Genomic DNA, 19733 nt, shown 5'->3' on the forward strand with positions numbered 1-19733 from the left:
GCGGAGAGGTTGCGCTGCAGCTTTCGAAATCCGACGACGACCTTGATCGAGGAGACAGCCCCCAGATTCTTGTTGAGCACGTAGCAACTGGAGGTTTCTTTGGTGAGGTAAGTTTGCACGACCCCAGCGACTCCATCGATGACCTTGAGTACGCAGATAGCGCAAAAGTTTCGAGTGCGTGTGTATTGCTGGCACTTGCTAGAGAGGACGTCTGCGGGTACCTCGAGTTGTACATGGATATTGTGCGCGCTCATTTGCGCCATAATCGATGCCGAGACAGAACCATTCGAGCGGCTTGTAGCAGTGTGCCATGGCTCCGTGGACTTTCGCTTCAAGAAATGCGTATGCTATCTGCTGATGCTGAAGTCGCTGTGTATGGCAACGGGTCAACCTTGTTCGAGGATGGCAAGTTGTTCGTTCCTGCAGCTTTTGCCGGCGGCAGCACCCTGCAGCTTCGTGACGGTTTGCTGGTACTAAGCCGTGGTAAAGTACGCATCATACGAAGCAAACGCGAGCGGGAGCGTCGGCGAACTATCAAGGTATACGAAGAAGACTATGAGGAAGAGCAGCATGACCCGAACAGCGTACAAGATGTCGAAGAAGAGGCAGACTCGGAGACAGATGAGTGGTGGAGATCGATTGATCCAGTGCTTGCAATGAGCTCGACTTCCTCACCATCAGTGTTGAATTTTTGCGACTTGTCCTTTCGTCTGGAGGCATGCTCAACAGTGGAATGTTTCTTCGTTGCGGCGGCCCATCTCGCTCATCTTGCGCTCGGCACACCGCGACAACAGTCCGGTAATGGACCTGGGTCACCAACCGCGGCGCAGCATCAAGCTCCGTTGAAACGAGGAAATTCCCTGCTAGGAAGACGAATGCATCATTCGCAAGTAGTGACGAGTGCTTTGCACGGGGGCGACAGCACCAGTGGCGACGACGATGACCACAATTCGTTGGATGGGTCTGACGGGGAAGGCGACACCACAGGGGCACGGCGGTGGCGTCGCAAAAAGCGCAATAAACACCTACTGGAGCAAACCGTTCTGGAGACACAGAATGATGCGCAGATACCGAATGCGTTGGTGTTGTACGTGCTTGGAGGCGCTCAGCGCGGGGATATCCACGTCGTACGTAATGTTGCTTCCATAGGCGGGATTCTCAGTGGAGCAGACATCGAGCTCAATGATCGCTACGTGTCTCGAGCACACGCCATCATCGAATATCATGACAGCAGATACTGGTTGTATGACAACGGTAGCAAGTGGGGAACCTTCGTGAGACTTGAAGAGGACAACGCAGTTGACATTAACCCAGGAGACATCTTTTTGGCCGGTGAGGTTGAATTCACGTGCCTTGCTTCGTACCCAGAGCGCAATAAACCCAGCATGTGCTGTATAATGTGAGTGCGCCCCCATCATAGTCAATAAATTAACAAAAGTAAATGCAATACTCACTGATTGGATTAGTCAAGGGCTTTGCGGGACGTTGGAGGAGCAACCAGCACGTGCGCTAGCACGGACGGTTGAACGAACTCCTGACCTGAGCGAATGTCTACGCACACAACACCACCCAAAGCTTGGAGTCCACCCACCATAGGCAAAAATTCGACCCATACAGTTTGTGCTGTTTTCGCTTCCATGACCCCAATATTCTATACACAGTAATGAATACAAGTTACGATGTCAGCAGTCTCTCCACGACTTCGACTTTAATAACAATTAAACCCACGTACCTGGTGTGACGCGGAGGAGCAGACAATGCCATGCATAAGATCCTTGCGAAATTGTAGTTGGAGCGCCAGACTGTGCATCGATTTGTTTGTCACGGATACAGCTGCCAAGAATGGTTGCCCAAAGACAATTCCCTCGGGTAACTCTTCAACAGCGACGGCTACTTCGCTGTGTTGCCCTGGTCCAGCATGACCAGAAGCCCCAGGAGCCTTTCGCATCACTGGTTGGCTTTGCACCGAACCTGCCTCTCCCATCGATGTTTTCCACCCAACATGAAGTCGACCGAGGTTTTGGGAGCCCTGGCACATGTACTTATGTTAGTCAAACGCTTCCCATCTTCGAATATGTAGCCATCACAACTCGGCTTGTGGCATACCTGCGTTGATAGCAACGACGGGTCCGATGCTGGATCGTACAAGACGCGGAACACGCGTTGTAGCTCTTCCTGCGGATACACAAGGGTCTGCGGTGCATTATTCATCGACAAGAGGTCCTGAATCGATGACAGTTCTCCTTCAGCTTTCTTGCCTATAGGATCCACCGTCATCTCCTCCGACGTAAACGGTGGCAACGGCAAGAACTTGATGCTGTCGACGAAAAGTGGCAACTTGGACACGTTCCTGATCTGAGCCTCGACAATAGCTTCTCCCTTCTGCGCCTGCATCGCCGCTGAGTTTTGCTTGAACGTGATAACCAAAGGGTTCTGCACCGCGAAACGGTAAAATTTTCGGAGAGACTTGCTCTCCCCCGTCACCGGGTCCACGTAGGCCACGCCCACTCGAAGCACGTGGTTGCCCACTTGGTTAAGAGGATAATCCACCACCATATCCAGACTGGAACCAGCCGGCAGTACAGCCACAGGATTAGGCGGTGGGAGTTTCCCCGTCCGAGCATAGCGATTGTCGTGCAGCTCCACTCGGTCGTTGGCACACTGGATATTTGCGGACAGTCCGACATCGCGCAGCTCGCACGAGTACGGGTTGATCACGCTGATGTAGCTGCTGAAGGTGTTGCCCAGGAAAATCTCTCTGTAGTGTCATAAAATATACACAAGTATAACAAATAAGAAGTGAACAAAAATCAGAATGACCCCTGACAAGGCATACCCGAAGCTGTCGGGCAGAATGAGCGTGCTGGACAGCGCGAACTCGTGCTGCGTGGCCGTGGCTTCCGCCATGGATGTGGGCAGCATGGAGCCTCCGTTGGCTCCCTGCACGTAGAGCTTGGGCTTGTACAGTCGCATCACTAACACAATAGTACCAAAAATAATGAAAAAAATCCGAGATAAACACGTAAAAACCACTTAGTTCAACGCAGTAGAGAGAGCAAAACCTCGCTAAGCACCTTTCAGCGTGGGCTGCACGGACGGGGGAGGCGGAGAAGGCGCCGGTGGGGCGCCCCCGCCGCCTGAAGAAGGCGGACCGCTGGTCGCGTACGAACTCATGTATCTCGAAAATGTATGTGACTCTCTCTACAATGATAAAATATGTGTGCGCCACGTAACATCTGTGTGGCGTACGCAATCCGCTTCAATCATTTCGGCCTCCCGTTCATTTCGCCCAGCGCCCGAGAGCAGGAAGATGCTGGCCCGCTCGCTGTTCCGCGCCGCCTCGAGCGCGCGCAAGTCGCCGTCGCTGGCCGCGGCCACCGCCCACTTCGGCGCCATGCAGAGCGCGAGCTTCTCCGACGCCCCCACGGTACAACCCGTGTTGAAATACGCTGAAAGTTACGCTAAATCTCCCCAACTAACCCCTCTTGCTATGATACATCCGCGTCAGATGCACGGCACGACGATCCTGTGCGTACGCAAGGGAGGCAAAGTGGTGCGTTGCCTGCAGCAGCTTAATTAGTGGGCGGAACGTGGCTAACGTTGCTGCTTGTGTGCCTTAATTCCGAGCAGTGCCTGATCGGAGACGGCCAGGTGTCGCTGGGCCAAACGGTGGTCAAGCCCAACGCCAAGAAGGTGCGTCGCATCGGCGAGCACATCGTGGCGGGATTCGCTGGTTCCACGGCCGACGCCTTCACGCTCATGGAGCGCCTGGAGGCCAAGCTGGACGAGTACCCGGGCCAGCTGACCCGCTCGTGCGTGGAGCTGGCCAAGGCGTGGCGGACGGACAAGTACCTGCGGCGTCTGGAGGCCATTTTGATCGTGTCGGACCTCAAGCAGTCGTACACGCTGACGGGCAACGGAGACGTGCTGGAGCCCCACGACGGCATCATCGGCATTGGCTCGGGAGGCACCTACGCTCTTGGTACGGGTAGCGTTTTTGTTGTAGTGGATTGTGTACAGAAGGGAGTATATTGACGAGGGTGCTTGGTTGATGCTTGGCGGTGCAGCTGCTGCCCGTGCGCTAATCGACCAGGACCTGGACGCCGAGACGATCGCTCGCAAGGCTATGAAGATCGCAGCGGACATCTGCGTTTACACGAACGGAAACGTTGTCGTGGAGATGCTGGAGGAAGGAAAGGATGACGTTGAGAGCGACAAGAAGGAGTAAGCGGCGTAGAAACAAGTTGCACCGGGCTTCTTGCGGATATACCATTCTATACAGGATATGATGGCAAGAATCAATGTGCTGGCTTCTGCTGTGCTTGAACGACGAGCGCGTTACCATGGTGTGTATGGTGGCGTGAGAACATAAGGCCAACGTGTATGAACAACAGAAAAGTAGAGCATGATACGTCGTTGAGCAGAGGTGATCGGATGAACACTAACAGTTGCCGCTGGGAGTGGCCGACCACTCGATGAAAGCACCTTGCCTACAGTGGCTACCCCACACTACGGTTGTAGCCAGCTGCTACTTGGTCCTTGTGTCTCGAAAATCGTGATGATGGTTGGAAGGCGTGTATAATATGTATTGGTGCGCTTGTGCGCTTTCCTGTTTACCTGCTGCTGCTTAAATGTTGTTGGCGATGACCGAGTTGTACTTGTCGATGTTGCGCTTCAAGATGTCTTCTAGCGGACCCATAACTCGCTTGAACGTTTTACGGTCCAACGTGAGGCACTTGACCTTGCCCATCGCAGTTACTGTTGCCTGGCGAGGTCGAGTAGTGAGCAGTGCGATCTCACCAAAGTATGCACCTGATGTGAGTTGCCCCATTTCCACCGGCGGGTCGGCAGGTGAGAGCTGCTTCGTACACACTGCCGTGCCTTCCTCAATAATGTAAAACAAATTGCCGTCATCACCCTGGGTGATGATAACCTCGCCGTCGCTAAACGCCTCTGTCTTCAGAGCATCTGCAACTGTGAGGCGCTCGTACTCGCTCAGCGACTCGAGAAGCGGTACACGCTCGATGAAGCCCTTGTGAGCCTCACGTTTCTTTAATGTTGTCTCCATGATGATGAACTTGAAAGTCTGCCGATCTAATGCCCATGCCTTCGAGTGCTGTACTGCCTTGACGGTAGCAGCGCGGGGAGCGTTGTACATTAGTGCCAACTCGCCGAAAGACATAGCTTCAGTGCACTGCAACCAGCAAATAAATATCGAGCCACAAATATGAGTACAAGAATCCCTCACCGTAGCACGCCACGTGCCACCAACGCACCGTTTGTACGAGCTCGTCGTCCTTGTAGACCTCGCAGACTCCGCTCTCTAGAATGTAAAAGTTGTCTCCGTCGTCACCCTGCTTGATAATGATGTCACCAGGCTCGAACTCCTTGGGGAACATGGCATCCAACACGATATCGTGCTGCTTCTCATCGAGCGCCTTGAACAAAATGTTCTCGGCCACCATGCGGCTGATCCCCTCCCTCTCCTCGAGCGATTTGGGGTGCACCACGCGCTCGAACTGCCGCGCGCTGCCACGTCACATGCAGAACAAGAAACACCAGGGTCAGTTTGTCTGTAACATCAGACAGGACGGGGGCTCCACCGCCGCATATATAGATTCTCGTCACCAACCTCAGCGGGTCGATGGTTTCCGCGGACACCGAAGTGCGTCGTCCCTTGGCCATGATCTTCGGGGGCGGCACGGGGGCGGCGATCTCGCCCACGGCGTCTCCGCCCTCGTCCTCGTCCTCGCTCTCACTCTCGTCCGAGTGGTCTGCAAATGAACAAGCACACAAAAGGCAGGCAGCACCCATCAGAGACTCTTGAGACCCCTCTCTCTGCCGTGCATTGTCCAAAGCGTCGCGTACACTGCAAGTGCGGCGAGGCCGCTGGGTTGTCCTCCTTGCTGCTGGGCTTGCGGCGCGGCGTGGCCTCCTCCGGGTAGTTGGCCTGCAGGTACTGGATGATGTGCAGAATCGGGTTCTCGGGCTTGGCCAGCAGCAGCGACTCCACCAGGTTGATGAACAGCGTGTTGATGCCCTTCTTGTGCAGGTAGTCCTGCAGCTCCTGCTGCACGCCCTCGGCGTCCGTCATGCTGCTCTGCTGCTGCTGGTGCGGTGGCTGTAGCTGCTGCTGCTGGGGCTGCGCACGTCTGTCGCAGAGTGATCGCGCTCTGGTTGCGTCTCCGCGAGCGGCCTGAACTAAACTGAGCCTGGCGCCACGGGCCCTCGCTCCAAAATGGAAGAAACTCCTGCTGGCGTGGCGCTTGCTGAACCCACACACGCGGCCGAAAGATCGCAGCGCGGTCCCGCGTGGCTCCAAGTATAACGCGGAGGCGGCCCCGAATTAGAAGCGCGCGGTGGTTACTGCGCTGGACTGTGCTGGACCCGGCAGTGCGGCTGTCGGGCTCGGACGGGCTATTCGTGGCGACGCGCCCCGAGATAAAATTAGCGCTTCTTCTGCTCTCCTCGCGACGCTTGGCGGGGCACCCAGCATACACCAAGATGGTGTGGTGCACACAATACATCAGTTGTGCGCCTCATAGGATAATCTATGGTGACTTGAAGAAAGACGAAATGAAACGAACTGCTGAGAGGCGGTCAACTCTAGGTTTAAATATGCTTGACTGTTCCGAAAACGAGGCGTACAACTGTACTTGTATTCATAGTGCTTTACAGATGTTAGACTATTAAATCTCTGTTATACTGGGCTCATATGAGACCCCGCCAAACAAAATGTCGCTTATCTACATTTGGTTCATTTTGTAACCAGCCATATCACGTTAGAGCCCGATGTTTTGTGGTCATTTTGAGTTATCGGTTGCCCAAAAATACGTAGTGGAAGTATTTGTAATGGCCAGTCGAAAAACGTATCTCCAGAGAAAATTAAAAGTGCAAAATATTTATGTTGGTTTTTTATACTTGGACGACTATTGGACGAACTTTTGTCCTCCAACACATTTTATCAGCACCGCAAAGTTTGAGTTTTGCACTTAGTGTCATTTCGATTCACTGAATTTTTATGTGTGACATAAGTGTCAATTCGTTTTGCTGACCTACTAATCCTTCTTGGCTCTTTTTCATTGGGTTGGTTGAGTAGTTGTAGACTTGGACTGTGCATCATCGGCATTTCGATGCGTTCGTGACTCTGCGATATCTGCCACTGCCCCCTCCAGTTGCTCGACAAACGAAGGCGCGATCTCTCGTTCATCCTGGTATCTCTTTGCCTCAAGGGCAATGTCAGTACGCAGTTGTAGACGAGCTCTCTTTGTGTTTTTCGATTGTGCTACTACGTCAGCGGTTGGAACTGTGTACAGGGGATCGTCACGGTATTCTTCAGGCACGAAAGGACGCCTTTTTCGGTACATCTGCTCCATTTTTTCTGCATTCGGCGTTGGAAGGGGAATCGGTTCTAAGAAGCTTGTAAATATCTGCATTACCTTTGTTTTGGTAGTGAGAGAACCGTCAATCTTTCGTCGCACGTCCTCCACGATGCCGGCATCATCCGGATCAATTTTGCACGTGACGCTGTCTGGTGTTTCCAAGCTCATCGAAGAAGTGTGATACTTCTGCACTGCGGACAACGGCTTGTATTACTCGGAAAGTATCGTCTTGAAACTTTTAAAAACGGTGTCTTCGCTCGTGAGGTGTTTGCGAAGCTGTTTTTGCTGCTGCAGTAACATTCCCCACGACGGAATCCACAGTCCAGAAGTCTACCCGGGCGAACCTCTTGTGGATGTGGCCGAAGCCGCGGTCGCATGCGTTTTTTGTATGTCCCCGAACAAAAAACTTATAATCCACTTTTTCAAACAATCCTTGGTGGACGAGAGCTAGTAGAAAGTGGATCACGTAGTTTGACTTGTTCGGTCCACCGCAGTTGTCGGCGTAGACAATCAGTCGGCGGATGTTGCGCGATATCACGTTGGGCTTGAGAAAGTCGTGCAGCATCGAATTCACTTGATCGGTTCCCTTGCCGCTGACGCGCTCGTCGTAAACGTAGTTGTGCTGTTTACTGTCGTTCGCAAAGTATATCCCAAAGACACTAATAGATAACAACGACAAGAAATACCACATCGAGGGCGTCTCAGAGACACTTGGGCCCGTTAAATTTTGGCTAAAGTCCATGACAACAACAGCACAGACGTCACCGGCTTTTTTTAGGTCTGCTTTGTACTCCAACCTATTCACAAAACCAACAGTCAATTAAAAAATTGTCACCAACACACAGCGAAAACAAAATGGATCTTTTGTCGTACCGCATTCGTCTGGCTGACTCCGTGTGCCGACCGAGTACTTCTGTCGTGTCGTTAGATCCACCATGACGCATTTTCGTTACGTAGATTGAGCAAACATCGCATACGTTATCGCGGGGCGACCTGATGCGGATCTCCGGGCAATGAAGCGCTAGTAACTGTTTCATTGTAGAACGGGCCGGCTCACGTCGCCGAATGCGTGACAGCTCAACGAACTCTTGCATCTCTTCAAACAAGCGATCCCACGTAATATACGTCGGAAGGAAGGTATACTTTTCAGTGCTTTCGAACTTCCGAAGTTGGCCGTTGTCTGTCTTTTTCACTCGAACACGAACAGGAACCACCTCACCAACTTCTTCCGCGAATTCTTTGAACCAGGTAGTGACCCACTTTAGATCAATGACCGCTGCATTTTTGTTCTTCTGATTGCCATGACGCTTGGCAGAGAAGGAGCCGTCGCGGATTTGTGTCTTGTAGCGCTGTACCGTTGAGCGTGATACGCCGTAGCAAGCACAAAGCTCTGTACACACACCCGCCCCACTTTAGGTAAAACGTAATGGAACTTATCTCGTTCCCCGCGTCCACGACGCACCGCCGTGTTGTCAGAACATAGAAGGATGGAAATAGCTGTCAAAACGCTGGTCTGAATTTCCGTCTTGTCCATTCCCTGCAGCGACAGCAAAAAAATCTCCACCAACTTCTCTTTATCTTTCAAGCATTTAGCTTCACAGGGGTCTTTGGCAACGAGAGAATGCACCTGATGAGCGATACTTCCATCACACAGGTACGAGGCGAGGTCTTCCTCCTCAGCATCAACCTCCTCACAGCTTTCATGTGTCTCGTAGTCACCATCGTCAACTACAGAAGCAATAGGCGAACTCCCCGACCAGTCACTGCCTTCATCCGCGCTCAACACGTCGTCGGAGCTAGAGGAGGCGACTGCAGAGTCCGCATCTTCGCCTGACGGTGCACGGGGGCCCACGCTGGAAGCTGGCTTCTCCTGCCTTCCCTCCATCTTTGCTAATCTTGGACTGCGTGAGCTCCAGTGAAGTATTTTATCGGTCATAAAAACTAAAAAGCCCTTTTCTCCGATATTCATTTAAGTGCGAAAATGAATGGCACATCTTTAAACGCGAAAACGTCAAAATGTAAATAAGCGTCAATTTGTTTGGCGGGGTCTCATATGGAAAACTGTATTGGGTCACGCTACAGTGGGACCCCCTGTTTTTGCCCCCTGTTTTTGCAGAAGGTGACCCTTAAAAGAAAGGGTAATGAGGGTAATACGCTATGCCATGGGCATTAAACGATTTGCTATTTAATACTGTATTTCACCTAATCCAATATAATGTGACGTCGGCCTTTGAATTGAAGCCTGTGCGGCACCAGCAGTTACGAATAGTTCCATTGGAGATGTTTTTAAAGCCCTCAGAGCACCAATACATTGCGGAGAAGAGAACCACAGTAATATACTTATCTCTGCGAAGAAATCATGTCATCTCCGCATTCTCCTTTTTGGTTGCAGTACTCATCCTTCAGACATTTGATGATGCCTTGGTCCATTGGCTGGAACACAGCAGTTGTATTGGAGGATGCATATGAACTCGAACATTAGAAAGCTCTCGCTCTACCAGCACTTCATTATGGGAGGACATGTTGTCCACCAGAAGGAGGATATATCGCTTTTGCATCTGTATGCTGGCGTTAAGCAGCGTGAACCGGTCGCAATACTTCTTGGTATTCATCCAAGTTCTGCCAGTATTTGTATATGTTACACCGAACGCCTTGTATACATCGTGGTCCGTAGAGGTATTGGTTCTTTTGACTTGCCAATGAAGTGCAATGTGAGGCAGTCCGTTCCGTGCGCGTTGGTTGCGACGCACACTGTCACCCTCTCCTTCGACTGTTTTGTCCCCTTCTCCGCTTGGTCAGTGGTCAACGTTCTCTGGGTTCTCGACGGTAGAAAATTTCATCCATGTTGTAAACACCACGTGAGTGATACTGAGCAATGGTGGTGTTTAGCTCTTCCTTCTTTTTGCTACCGTATCCTTATCAACGGCGCCTGCTTTCCCGAGGCGGAGACACAACCAATGACCATTGCGCAGCTGAAACGTGTACTGCCAGCCTCACTAGATCCGTATCTGCCCTCCGTATCTGCTCCAAGACGGCTCACCTGCGAGCCATTTATTGTTCCGTTGTTGTACCAAGTCGTGTAAGCTTGATGCGGCCCATGAGTCTCTTGTCGGATGCACGCAAATCGGCATTATAGAGCCTTATCGATATCGGGAACTTCATCGTACTTGCGCTTGTTCTTGAGGATGCCGCGAACCGTCGATTCTTCGACAGGACTCTCCGTCTCGAACTCAGTAGTTGCCCAGGTGACAAGGCGTTTGTGCGACCATGTTGACGCAGCGTGAGCCTGAAGACAAAGCTCGTATTTCTGAGCTAGTGTCAGCGTCGTATACGAGGAGGGGCGGCGCGACACTCAGAGAAATGTTTAATGAAGGCAGCCGTATGAAAAGATCCATGCACCCGAGTGTAAATCATTCTAGGAGAACGTGTCCCCCCGTCAGAGCAGTAAGGGAGAAGGTCGACTTTCTCACTTGTGGGTTGATCCAAGAATGAGGACCCTGAGTCATCGCGGCTGCTCGGCACTACCACCGCAAGCATCCTCACTCGTTAAATTGCTCCTATACTAAAATTATGTCACTGTAAAATGCACACATGGCATTGCCCATGCGGTTTCCTGGAGTACTAGCACATTCACGTCTCATCTCGCTTCTCCAGTCTCCCATCACATTCCTGCCGCACTCCATGCGTTTCCCCCACTTGTCTGCACCGCGAGCCCACACTGAAAGCACCGTCGTGGTTATCAGCGCATTCCCGCCACATGCCCTCCTCCAAGAGAAGGCCTCGACACACGACTGTTTTGGGTTGTTGCGCTTGTTGGTTTGGCTCTGGTGATAACGGATAATGAGGTCTCCTACATATTGTAGATTTCCTGGTGGCTCCCAATTTAGTTCGGATTGACCGAGCCTTTTTACGTGGTTTTCTTTCTTTACCTTTCTGTTGCGGTAGCCAAAGCCTTCTCTACTATCTGGCAGCCGAATCTTGAAAATGTCTTGGTTTGGGCGATCAATGGCAACGTACGATTTTAGGACTGAAACGCGGAACACGGGGTGCAATTTCACCCGCTTAGGCAATTGGGCGTCGGTTTATTCGTACCCGAATGTGTGCCCGAAGTGCCCGAAAGTTCCCAAAACATTAACCTGGGGAATAACTAAAACATGATGATTTACTAGGGACAATAATTTGACTGTGATTAACATATGTTGTATTATTCTGTAGTTTAATGTAGACCGCCTATCCGATGCAAGTTACGTGTATTGTAGTAGTTATGTATCTACTAGGATATGCAGTGAGTTATTAGAGCAAGTGCGACATGGTAGGGTACGTTAAGGCGGGCGTATGCTGTGGAGCGCGTTGGCGGTGGTGGCCCACATCGGAAAGTTGATCAAGGTAAAAACGGGCTTTTTTCTTTCAGCACTTAGACGAACTCTAACAAGGTATGGTGTGCAGCGCCAAAAGTATCAGCCAATTTTCTGTTGTAAGCCTCCAGAGGACTGTTTGTCCTGTTGTCAATCTCGACATTGGCATCGATCATATCAGCGATGTTCCAACACGGTAATTCATACATCTCACACGACGTCGCGACGAAATACTCCAAACAATTCCGTTTTGCCATTTCTGCCTCAACAGGTTTTCCTATTAGTCCGTACAATTTTTCATGGCATAGGGGATACCTTTCTTGCGAAGGGTCTTCGCTGGCACGACGGCGAGAAAATCCACTACACCAGGACACATCGCCACCTTTATCTCGTCAGCTGGAATGCAAAGGTCGACCAGTTTAAGGCGGATCGGTTGCGTCCAGTGGAACAAACAGCGAACTATGTGCGCGCTCTCAAACTGATCACGCACACCATGGTGAAGAGCTTGCTCGAAATCGCAGACGACAACGTCAGGAAAACACTTCATGTCAGTCTGGATCTTCACCCACTGGAATGCGTTCCAGTACGACCAGTGATCTTTAGTGTCGACCATAAGGTAGAAACAGGGATGTACAAATCACGGGCATTATCATAAACCATCACAATGACCGTCTGTGTGAAGGGCTCCGGCGTGATACTGAAGGTGGCGTCAACAAATAGCGTTATCCCGGAAATTTCATTAGTCGAATGAGATCGGGATGACCAAAACACGCAAGTCGCCAGTACTTGCCCTCGATAGGATAGGCCATGTTCACTTGTAGGAATCGCGGGGATCTTCATCAGAGACTTACCGGACTTCCTTGGTTTCAATCGCACGAAATACATCTCCACCGCTGGCGTCGTTGCGGCAGCGTTTGGTGATATCGATCCCTTCTGTCTTGCCTATAATGCGAAGCCCGGCGCCAGTGCCGTACGGTTTGATCATGTCGTCTCTCCCGGTACGCCAAACCCACCCAGGGACAACACGCAAATCACCTAGACTGCGTAATTCCAACAGCTGATGCATCTCGTCTTGCACATCCCGTGCAGTGATGCTGTCCTCGTTGTTGCACGTGTGTTCACCCTTGATTTGTGTGAAGCCATCATCGGTGCAGAAAAGCTGAACTCTGTACTTGATCGTAGTCCAGCTCTTGCTGCAGGCAGAATATTTGGTCAACTTGTAGAGAGCTTTTTAGTAATAGTTGTGACACCTGTGCTGCATGATCGACAGGAAGCTTGAGGATGGCGGGTGGTTCGTGCGAGTCGTCACAGGGCGACGGGATCGAAAGTGGAGTTAGATGAAGCAATTTTACGTCGCATCGTGTAGGATTAGATGCCACTGTCGTACTATCCTAAGAACGTGAAGCTACCGCTAAATTACAATCCCAAGAATCGAAAACGTGGGATACGTAACCACTAGGTAACCTCAGACTTATTTTAATATACACTAATAATAGTAAATCGTGTTTTACATGGGAGGCTGTTTTGGGCACAACTTTGGTCAGTGGATACATCGGTTTTATAATAAAATGTAGTAGTTACTTAAAACGTTCGGGCACTTTTGGGCACTTCGGGCACTCTTTTGCGCACGTATAAACTTCTCCCTGTAATTGCAGTCTGTAGTAATCATGCCCAACCTGCTCGACCATTCACTAGGGATCAATCCATTATGGTCCTCATTTTTCCTTGGTCGCTCCAGCATGGAAATCGGCCAAATTCGTCGCAGATAGCAGTAATTGATCGCCAACAACAAATGCCTGGGTTTGTCGATTGTGATCGTAATAGTGACTCATACGATCTTGAGCATCTTGAAGGTGCCGACGCACACGAGCCAAAACATCTTGTTACTCCAGTAACTCTGTTCCGGGACGGGGTTAGCCACTCTACAGCTAGTAGATGTTCGTGACAGCGCAGGTGTTGCAGGAAAATAGCCAATGTCACCCTCGAAAGGTGTCATGTCAATTGACGCTTGATATCTTGCGTCGTACGCGAATTCGACGAGAGAAATGCATTTATCCCATTCACCACTATGTACACACGCAATAAACCTCAAATGTCTAGTTCACTCGCTCTGTAACCCCATTTTCCTGTTGCCGGAACGCTGTAGTCAATTTCTGCCGGGTGCCTAAAATCTCGCACACGGTTGTCAACAGCTCCGATGCAAACTTCGAATCTCACTCGGAAAATAGCTCCTCTGCTATTCCATCAAGCCCAAAGATGCGGTCACGATATAATTGAGCTGACTATGTTATCATTGCAACAGTCGTCGCCGGCAGGAAATGTGTACACTTAGCCAATCGATCAATGCCAACGATGACCGAATCATAGCCTTCACTAGTCTCCGGTAGTGCAACGATGAAATAAATCGCAAGATGCGTACACATCGCTGTAGGAATCTCATGAGAGCGCAGTAGACCTGGCGGCTTTGTGTTTCTGCCCTTCCTTTTTTTTACACACTTGCCATGACTGGATATAAGCATGAACATATTTTTCCATTGTCCACCAATAGTAGTCTCGCTTCAGCAAACGGAGCATCCTCTCCACTTCTGGGTAACGATAGCACTTAGTATAGTGGCATTCGTACAATACGGGATCAATTATCTCAAGAATATTTGGCAGCACTGGTCGGGCGCGGTCATCGCTAGGCACTCTGTAGAATACTTGCTTGTTTTCAGTACTGTATCTCTCGAAATGGAGTTTACGACAGCCCCAGTAGAGCTCAGATACTGTTCGAGAGTTGATGTGAACGGGTCGTCTGCGTATCGTTCCGTTGCTTCCGCCACGAGACCCGCCAATCCCAGCTCCACACGGTTTTGCTTTTGGTTTCGCGTTAGCATCGCTGCAAGCATTCTCGTTGAACCTGGCATAAAGTCAGGGCGACGTGTGATTCCATCCGACACCGTATTCGTTTCACCCTTTATGTGACGAAATGTAACCGGGTACTTGCTACTAGCGCGCAATGCGACGCGGAAATGTCTTCTGCTTGGAAACTGTTTCAAGCGAGCGATGGTCCGTCTCGACTATGAAGGATTTGTCCAGTTGGTACACTATCCACAAAACGAAGCCCAACTAAAATCGCCAATAGCTCCTCCTCGTGAATGGAATAATTTTTCTCGACGTCTTTTTATTTTCTGCCACCGAACGCTATCGGGCGCTCGATTACTGCATCACCCTGGACCTCGTCCTGAAAGAGGACACTACCAACTGCGCAGACATTAGCATCCATGTGCAGCCCAGATGGTTTGTTGACGTCAGGGATCGCGAGCACTAGGGCTGAAGCAATCTTCTCTTTTAGCGATAGGAAGTGAGCACGTAATTGGTCACTCCAGCTAATCACTTGCTCCACGGGCCCTTTTAGCATGTCAAACAATGGCCCAACATCAGCCTCAAAGTTCCGACAAAATCTCTGGACGCAGATGGAAGATCCTAAGTAGGACTGCAGTTCGCTCCAGGTAAGGGGAATGGATCAATTACGAAGTATCTCCACTTTCTCAGGATCTATACGGACACAACTACGCCCCACGTAATCTCCTAGGCAGCCATTGCGTCGACGCAGAAAAACGGACTAGCAAACCTTCATGTAGAATTTGTGTTCCTCAAGTCTTACCAGCACGCAATCCGAATGCACGTCCAGTGATGCATCCTTGGAGTACACATATATAATATATCATCAAAGTAGCCTTGTCGAATATCACTGAGGTATCTCAAATACGGCGGATGCCTTCATTGAATGTGGCCGGAGTATTAGAAAGACCCACCAGCAACACGAGATATTCAAAACCTCCATCCAGTGTTTTAAATGCCGTATACGGTATATCACTGTTTCTCATCCTGAACTGACAATACGCGATCAGTAATTCCATACAGGAGTACCAGTACGCGCCTTGCATTTTTTCTCGATAATCATATCCTTCCTGGGCATCGCCAACGTACGGTGAATTGTGTGAGAATTCATAGCACGATAGTCATGTACTATCCTCCACACAACTGGCTTTTTCACACAGAAAGTAGGTGCTCCATGCGGGCCGTCGGAGGTCTCATCGAGCCGGTCGCACGCATTTCTTGGGCCCACTCCATAATTACCATCTCTTGGTCTGGTGACTGTCGCCACTGCCGTCGAAACATGTATTCTTGGGTACCACCTCCATTTTGTGCTCTCCATGCTCTCGTGGCGGTAGATGCGAAGGTTACTTCTGCTGGAAACCCCGTTTGTGCATTAACAGCACGTGGTAGACAGGGTGGCCACTAAAAGCATTAATATCAACACTTTCCAGTTCTTTTCCGCTCTCTTTTTCCGTTTCCGGACGGATTACGAAGATGGATTAGATGTCTTTAGGTTTTCTAAGCATGCACCGAAACTGCTTGGCGGTAATAAATATCGTTGTCCCGGAAGTTACCGAATAGAATCTGTGCGTGAAGTGGTCGCCCCCAGTCTCCTTACCCTTTGGTGGTGACACTGGTTGTCGCTGACCTCCGACTTTCACCGCATTACACTCTGGTTTGTGAAGCGTTTTCACTTTCTTCTTTTTACACTTCTTATTACTGGTGTTGGTATCCAACTTCTCCGCGTTGTGCGGTACACGAGGCCCTACTCGCTCATTGACCCAATCAATGTCAGGATTCACCGACCCATTTCTCCGACTGCTGCAAAAGGCGTAGTGACAACTGCTCACACGAAGAGTTTGAAGTATCAGTTTTACAACCTCCGCAGGAAACTGCGTAACTACCAGGTTCTCGATCAGCCGTAGCTCGATGTTCGAAGCGACGTAGTATACTTTCTAGTGTTATAACCCAATCTTGAGTTGAATAGCTCGCGAAGAAAGCACGCACAGTGTTGCAGTGTTGGTTTTAGTTATAGTCAACAGAGGGCCGTCCCCTCCAGCATCGCCAGCCGACGCTCTCCCAACCGAAGCGGCAAGACAAGGCAAATGTTGTGTAGGAATTCACGCATTTACGAGTCCTCGTATGTCGACGTTATAGTACCGGGGGTCGCGCGGAAGAATGCCGTGCTGTCGGCGGTGAGACCCTAATGATTGAACATTAAACGTGCCATTCTAGACTGGTTAGGACGGGACTGAAGGGGGTTTGACATCGTGGAGTGGGGGGAGGGGGCAAAGGCGGATACCCGCAAAGGACTCTACATATGCCCGGGAGCACCTGCCGTAAGTCCGCCACTAGCGTCATGCTACTGTAGACACGCGTTCCGGGGGAGGACGTTATCCCAACCCCTAAAAAAAGGAGTAGTAGTAGTAAACGTGGTCTCGCGTTCATTACGCTAGTTAAGCGTCAACTTATTGAGCCTCCTGGCTAGTGTAGCGTTCGCATACGTCGGATCTCTCTCTCCTGAGCGTGCGTAGGCGAGGAAGGACTAGATAATTCGTCTCAATTCCTTCGGGTCTTGTGCGTGGCAGTGTAATAGATAAAGATCAGCAGCTCGTCGAAGTCGGTCGTTGTCTGGAATGGTTCGGATGTCGGCATCGAGGATCGCAGTGAGCGTGGTGCGTTGACGGCCGCGGAACCTGTGGTTTTGGCTTGGCGCGAAGTAAGCTTCCATGTAGCTGTATGCGGGTAAGTCTGGGGTCGTTGTCGAGAGTCGGAGAATTTGCCCAAGTACTGTCCCGCGGCGCTCGAGAAGATTGTATCGGACCGGCTCCGTTCCTGTGCGCTCGTAGAGGTCGTCGTTAGAGATGGTGTCGGGGTATGCCACGCCCACTACTTTACGGAGCTGTCGGCGATGAAAACCTTCTAGTCCGCGCAGCTCGGTTTGGGTTAACGCTCAAGTGCCGCAGTTGTACAGCAAGATAGGGAGCACATAGCAATTGTAGAGCCGCAAGCGCGTGGCTTCCGAGGTCAACGATGCCGGATCCAAACCTTCCACACACGATGAAGAGCTGCCGTGGCGAGCTCTTCCGCCGCGAAACATTCTTTGCGTCGCCCAAGACAGAGTCCAGTTTGTGCGGGTTGCGCCAGGATTCTTCTTTGGCGCGGTCGATGCGGTTTGTGGAGGCATGTAGAGCTCGGTGTACAGTGGTGTGTTCGGTTTTCGAAGTGTTCATGGCATGGCGAGGGACCACTTGGCTAGCAGTGCGGGTGCTTCTTTCTGGATCTTGGAGGCTATGGCAGGGTCGTGGCAGATAAAGTTAGCGTCACCAGCTTACACAATCATGTTCTTGAGTAGTTGATGAGGAACGCCGAGCTGTACAGCCACGTCTCGTAAAGCTGCTTCTAGGTAGACTACAAAAAGAACAGATGAAAGTGAGTCGCCTCGCGGGGTACCTGTATTGCTCTCAAATGGTTCGAGCGTGCTGCGGCCCGTCCGGAGCGAATGTGTAGTCCGTTGAAATAGTAGACGAATTAGGCCGATGGCATCGTCGTCGAGGATGTCTACCAGCACGGATAAGAGTTTGCTGCGATGAACAGTGTCAAAAGCACGCGAGAGGCTCATGGTGCCCATACTGCATCAGCAGTACTGCGACGGGGCCGAAATCCGCTCTGGTGGAGTGACAGGAATGCAGCGACCTTCGGAGTGATTTGCCTGAGCACAACAATCGAGATCGCTTTCCGAATGCTGTTGAGTAGCGCGATGGGTCGCAGGCTGGTACATTGCCCAGTCGACTTGTTCGGCTTCGGGAGGCCGAGGAGGATTTCTTCACCGAGGTGGATGCCTCTCCTGTCTGGAGCCCGTGATTAAGGATGTCGGCGAGTGGTGTGGCCAGGGTGGCCGCTCCCTGCTTCAAAAGTTCTGCTGGGATTGCGTCAGGACCGGTTGCCCGCCCATTGCGGAGGCGGCCAAAGGCAATGCAAATCTCGTCGGCGGTGATCGGGTTGCGCAGGGGACGTGGGCTTTGGTCCGCTTGGACGGGTATCCTGGTTGGGTCCACGAACTGGGCTTGGAAGTGTTGGTTAATGAGACGGTCTGCTCGCTTCCGGTTGAGAATGAATTTACCTGCACGGTCGCATAACAAGGTTAGTGTTGTACGTGTTCGGAACAGCGCACGGGTTGCCTCGAACATCGTGGAAGAGTCGCTCCACTGATCGATGCGCGTGACATGGACATCAATGATGTCGTTACCAAGTTGTTTGCTTCGTGATCGAACGCGATGTAGAATCCAATTGCGTTGGCGTCGCACATGCTGGGCGTCTAGTTGTGATCGCTGGAAATGAGCTGGCGGAGTCGACCTGTTCTTCTGTCAATCGAGCAAGCTCGTGGTCGGCAATACGGGCATGGGGCACGTAGGGCAGGTAGCCTATTGTGTCTTCAGCCTCTGCATGTGCCGCGCGGAGCGTGGCAAGCCATCGGTCCTGTCGGTTGCTGTCGAGTCCGTTGGTGGTACGTATTGAGCGAGGATTCGGACGTAGGAAGCTTGCTGAGCTTTATCGTGCACGAGGCGGTGGGTTGCAAAGCGAGTTGTCCGTTCAATTAGCCGATACGCCGTCCTCGAGTAGCGAAGCCTTGTGATCGCGCTGAGCCCAAAGTTCAGCGTCACCAGCTTGTGGTCTGACGGTGTCAGGGCTCCTCCCCAGGACCGCGCGTTCTTGCAGAGTGACCTGTGCTGTTGATTGCATAGGATATTGTCAATCTGGTTGAAAATACTGTGGTCCGTTTGGCGCAGTGTCCAGGTTGTAATGTGCCGTGCTCGTTTTTGAAAAGCTGTGTTAGTGACAATGAGATTGTTAGTGGCACAGAAAGAAGCAAGAACTTTGCGATTGCGTCGGCCTCGCGCCCAGTTGCCCGTGAATGTTTCGTCCTCCCGACGGCGACCTAGCTTGGCGTTGAAGCCGCCAAGAACGAACGTTGTATCTCGGTGTGGGAGCTGGTTGATTGCTGCGTGTAAATCCTCGCAGAAACTGTCGACGAACGTGAGGTCCCAGTCGCTGTGGTGTGCGTAGGCGGTGATAACATTGACGCGTTGGGCTTTGGGGAGCCGTAGCTGCAGGACACTAACGCGGTTGGATT

At 51.3% G+C, this 19733-nt stretch overlaps 4 protein-coding genes across 4 annotated transcripts; 1 reads left to right on the top strand and 3 right to left on the bottom strand.

The window, feature by feature from the left end:
* Positions 1 to 1462: 1462 nt before the first annotated feature.
* IUM83_15482 (uncharacterized protein) lies at positions 1463 to 1768 on the bottom strand (the record flags this gene model as incomplete). Its single annotated transcript, XM_067940299.1, has 2 exons — positions 1463 to 1651; positions 1733 to 1768. 2 exons carry the CDS (start codon positions 1766 to 1768, stop codon positions 1463 to 1465), a joined length of 225 nt encoding a protein of 74 aa, XP_067780217.1.
* A 179-nt stretch (positions 1769 to 1947) lies between these two features.
* On the bottom strand, positions 1948 to 3174 carry IUM83_15483 (uncharacterized protein; the record flags this gene model as incomplete). The annotated part of the gene is made up of 4 exons (XM_067940300.1): positions 1948 to 2029; positions 2147 to 2758; positions 2837 to 2975; positions 3075 to 3174. 4 exons carry the CDS (start codon positions 3172 to 3174, stop codon positions 1948 to 1950), a joined length of 933 nt encoding a protein of 310 aa, XP_067780218.1.
* A 136-nt stretch (positions 3175 to 3310) lies between these two features.
* IUM83_15484 (ATP-dependent protease subunit HslV) lies at positions 3311 to 4228 on the top strand (the record flags this gene model as incomplete). Its single annotated transcript, XM_067940301.1, has 4 exons — positions 3311 to 3427; positions 3509 to 3553; positions 3631 to 3982; positions 4068 to 4228. The coding sequence occupies 4 exons, from the start codon at positions 3311 to 3313 to the stop codon at positions 4226 to 4228; spliced, it is 675 nt and encodes a 224-aa protein (XP_067780219.1).
* Positions 4229 to 4627: 399 nt separating this feature from the next.
* On the bottom strand, positions 4628 to 6094 carry IUM83_15485 (cAMP-dependent protein kinase regulatory subunit; the record flags this gene model as incomplete). Its single annotated transcript, XM_067940302.1, has 4 exons — positions 4628 to 5194; positions 5277 to 5529; positions 5633 to 5774; positions 5869 to 6094. The coding sequence occupies 4 exons, from the start codon at positions 6092 to 6094 to the stop codon at positions 4628 to 4630; spliced, it is 1188 nt and encodes a 395-aa protein (XP_067780143.1).
* Positions 6095 to 19733: the final 13639 nt, after the last annotated feature.

The sequence above is a fragment of the Phytophthora cinnamomi genome, assembly GCF_018691715.1.
Source record: "Phytophthora cinnamomi strain GKB4 chromosome Unknown Contig128, whole genome shotgun sequence".
NCBI lineage: Eukaryota > Oomycota > Peronosporomycetes > Peronosporales > Peronosporaceae > Phytophthora > Phytophthora cinnamomi.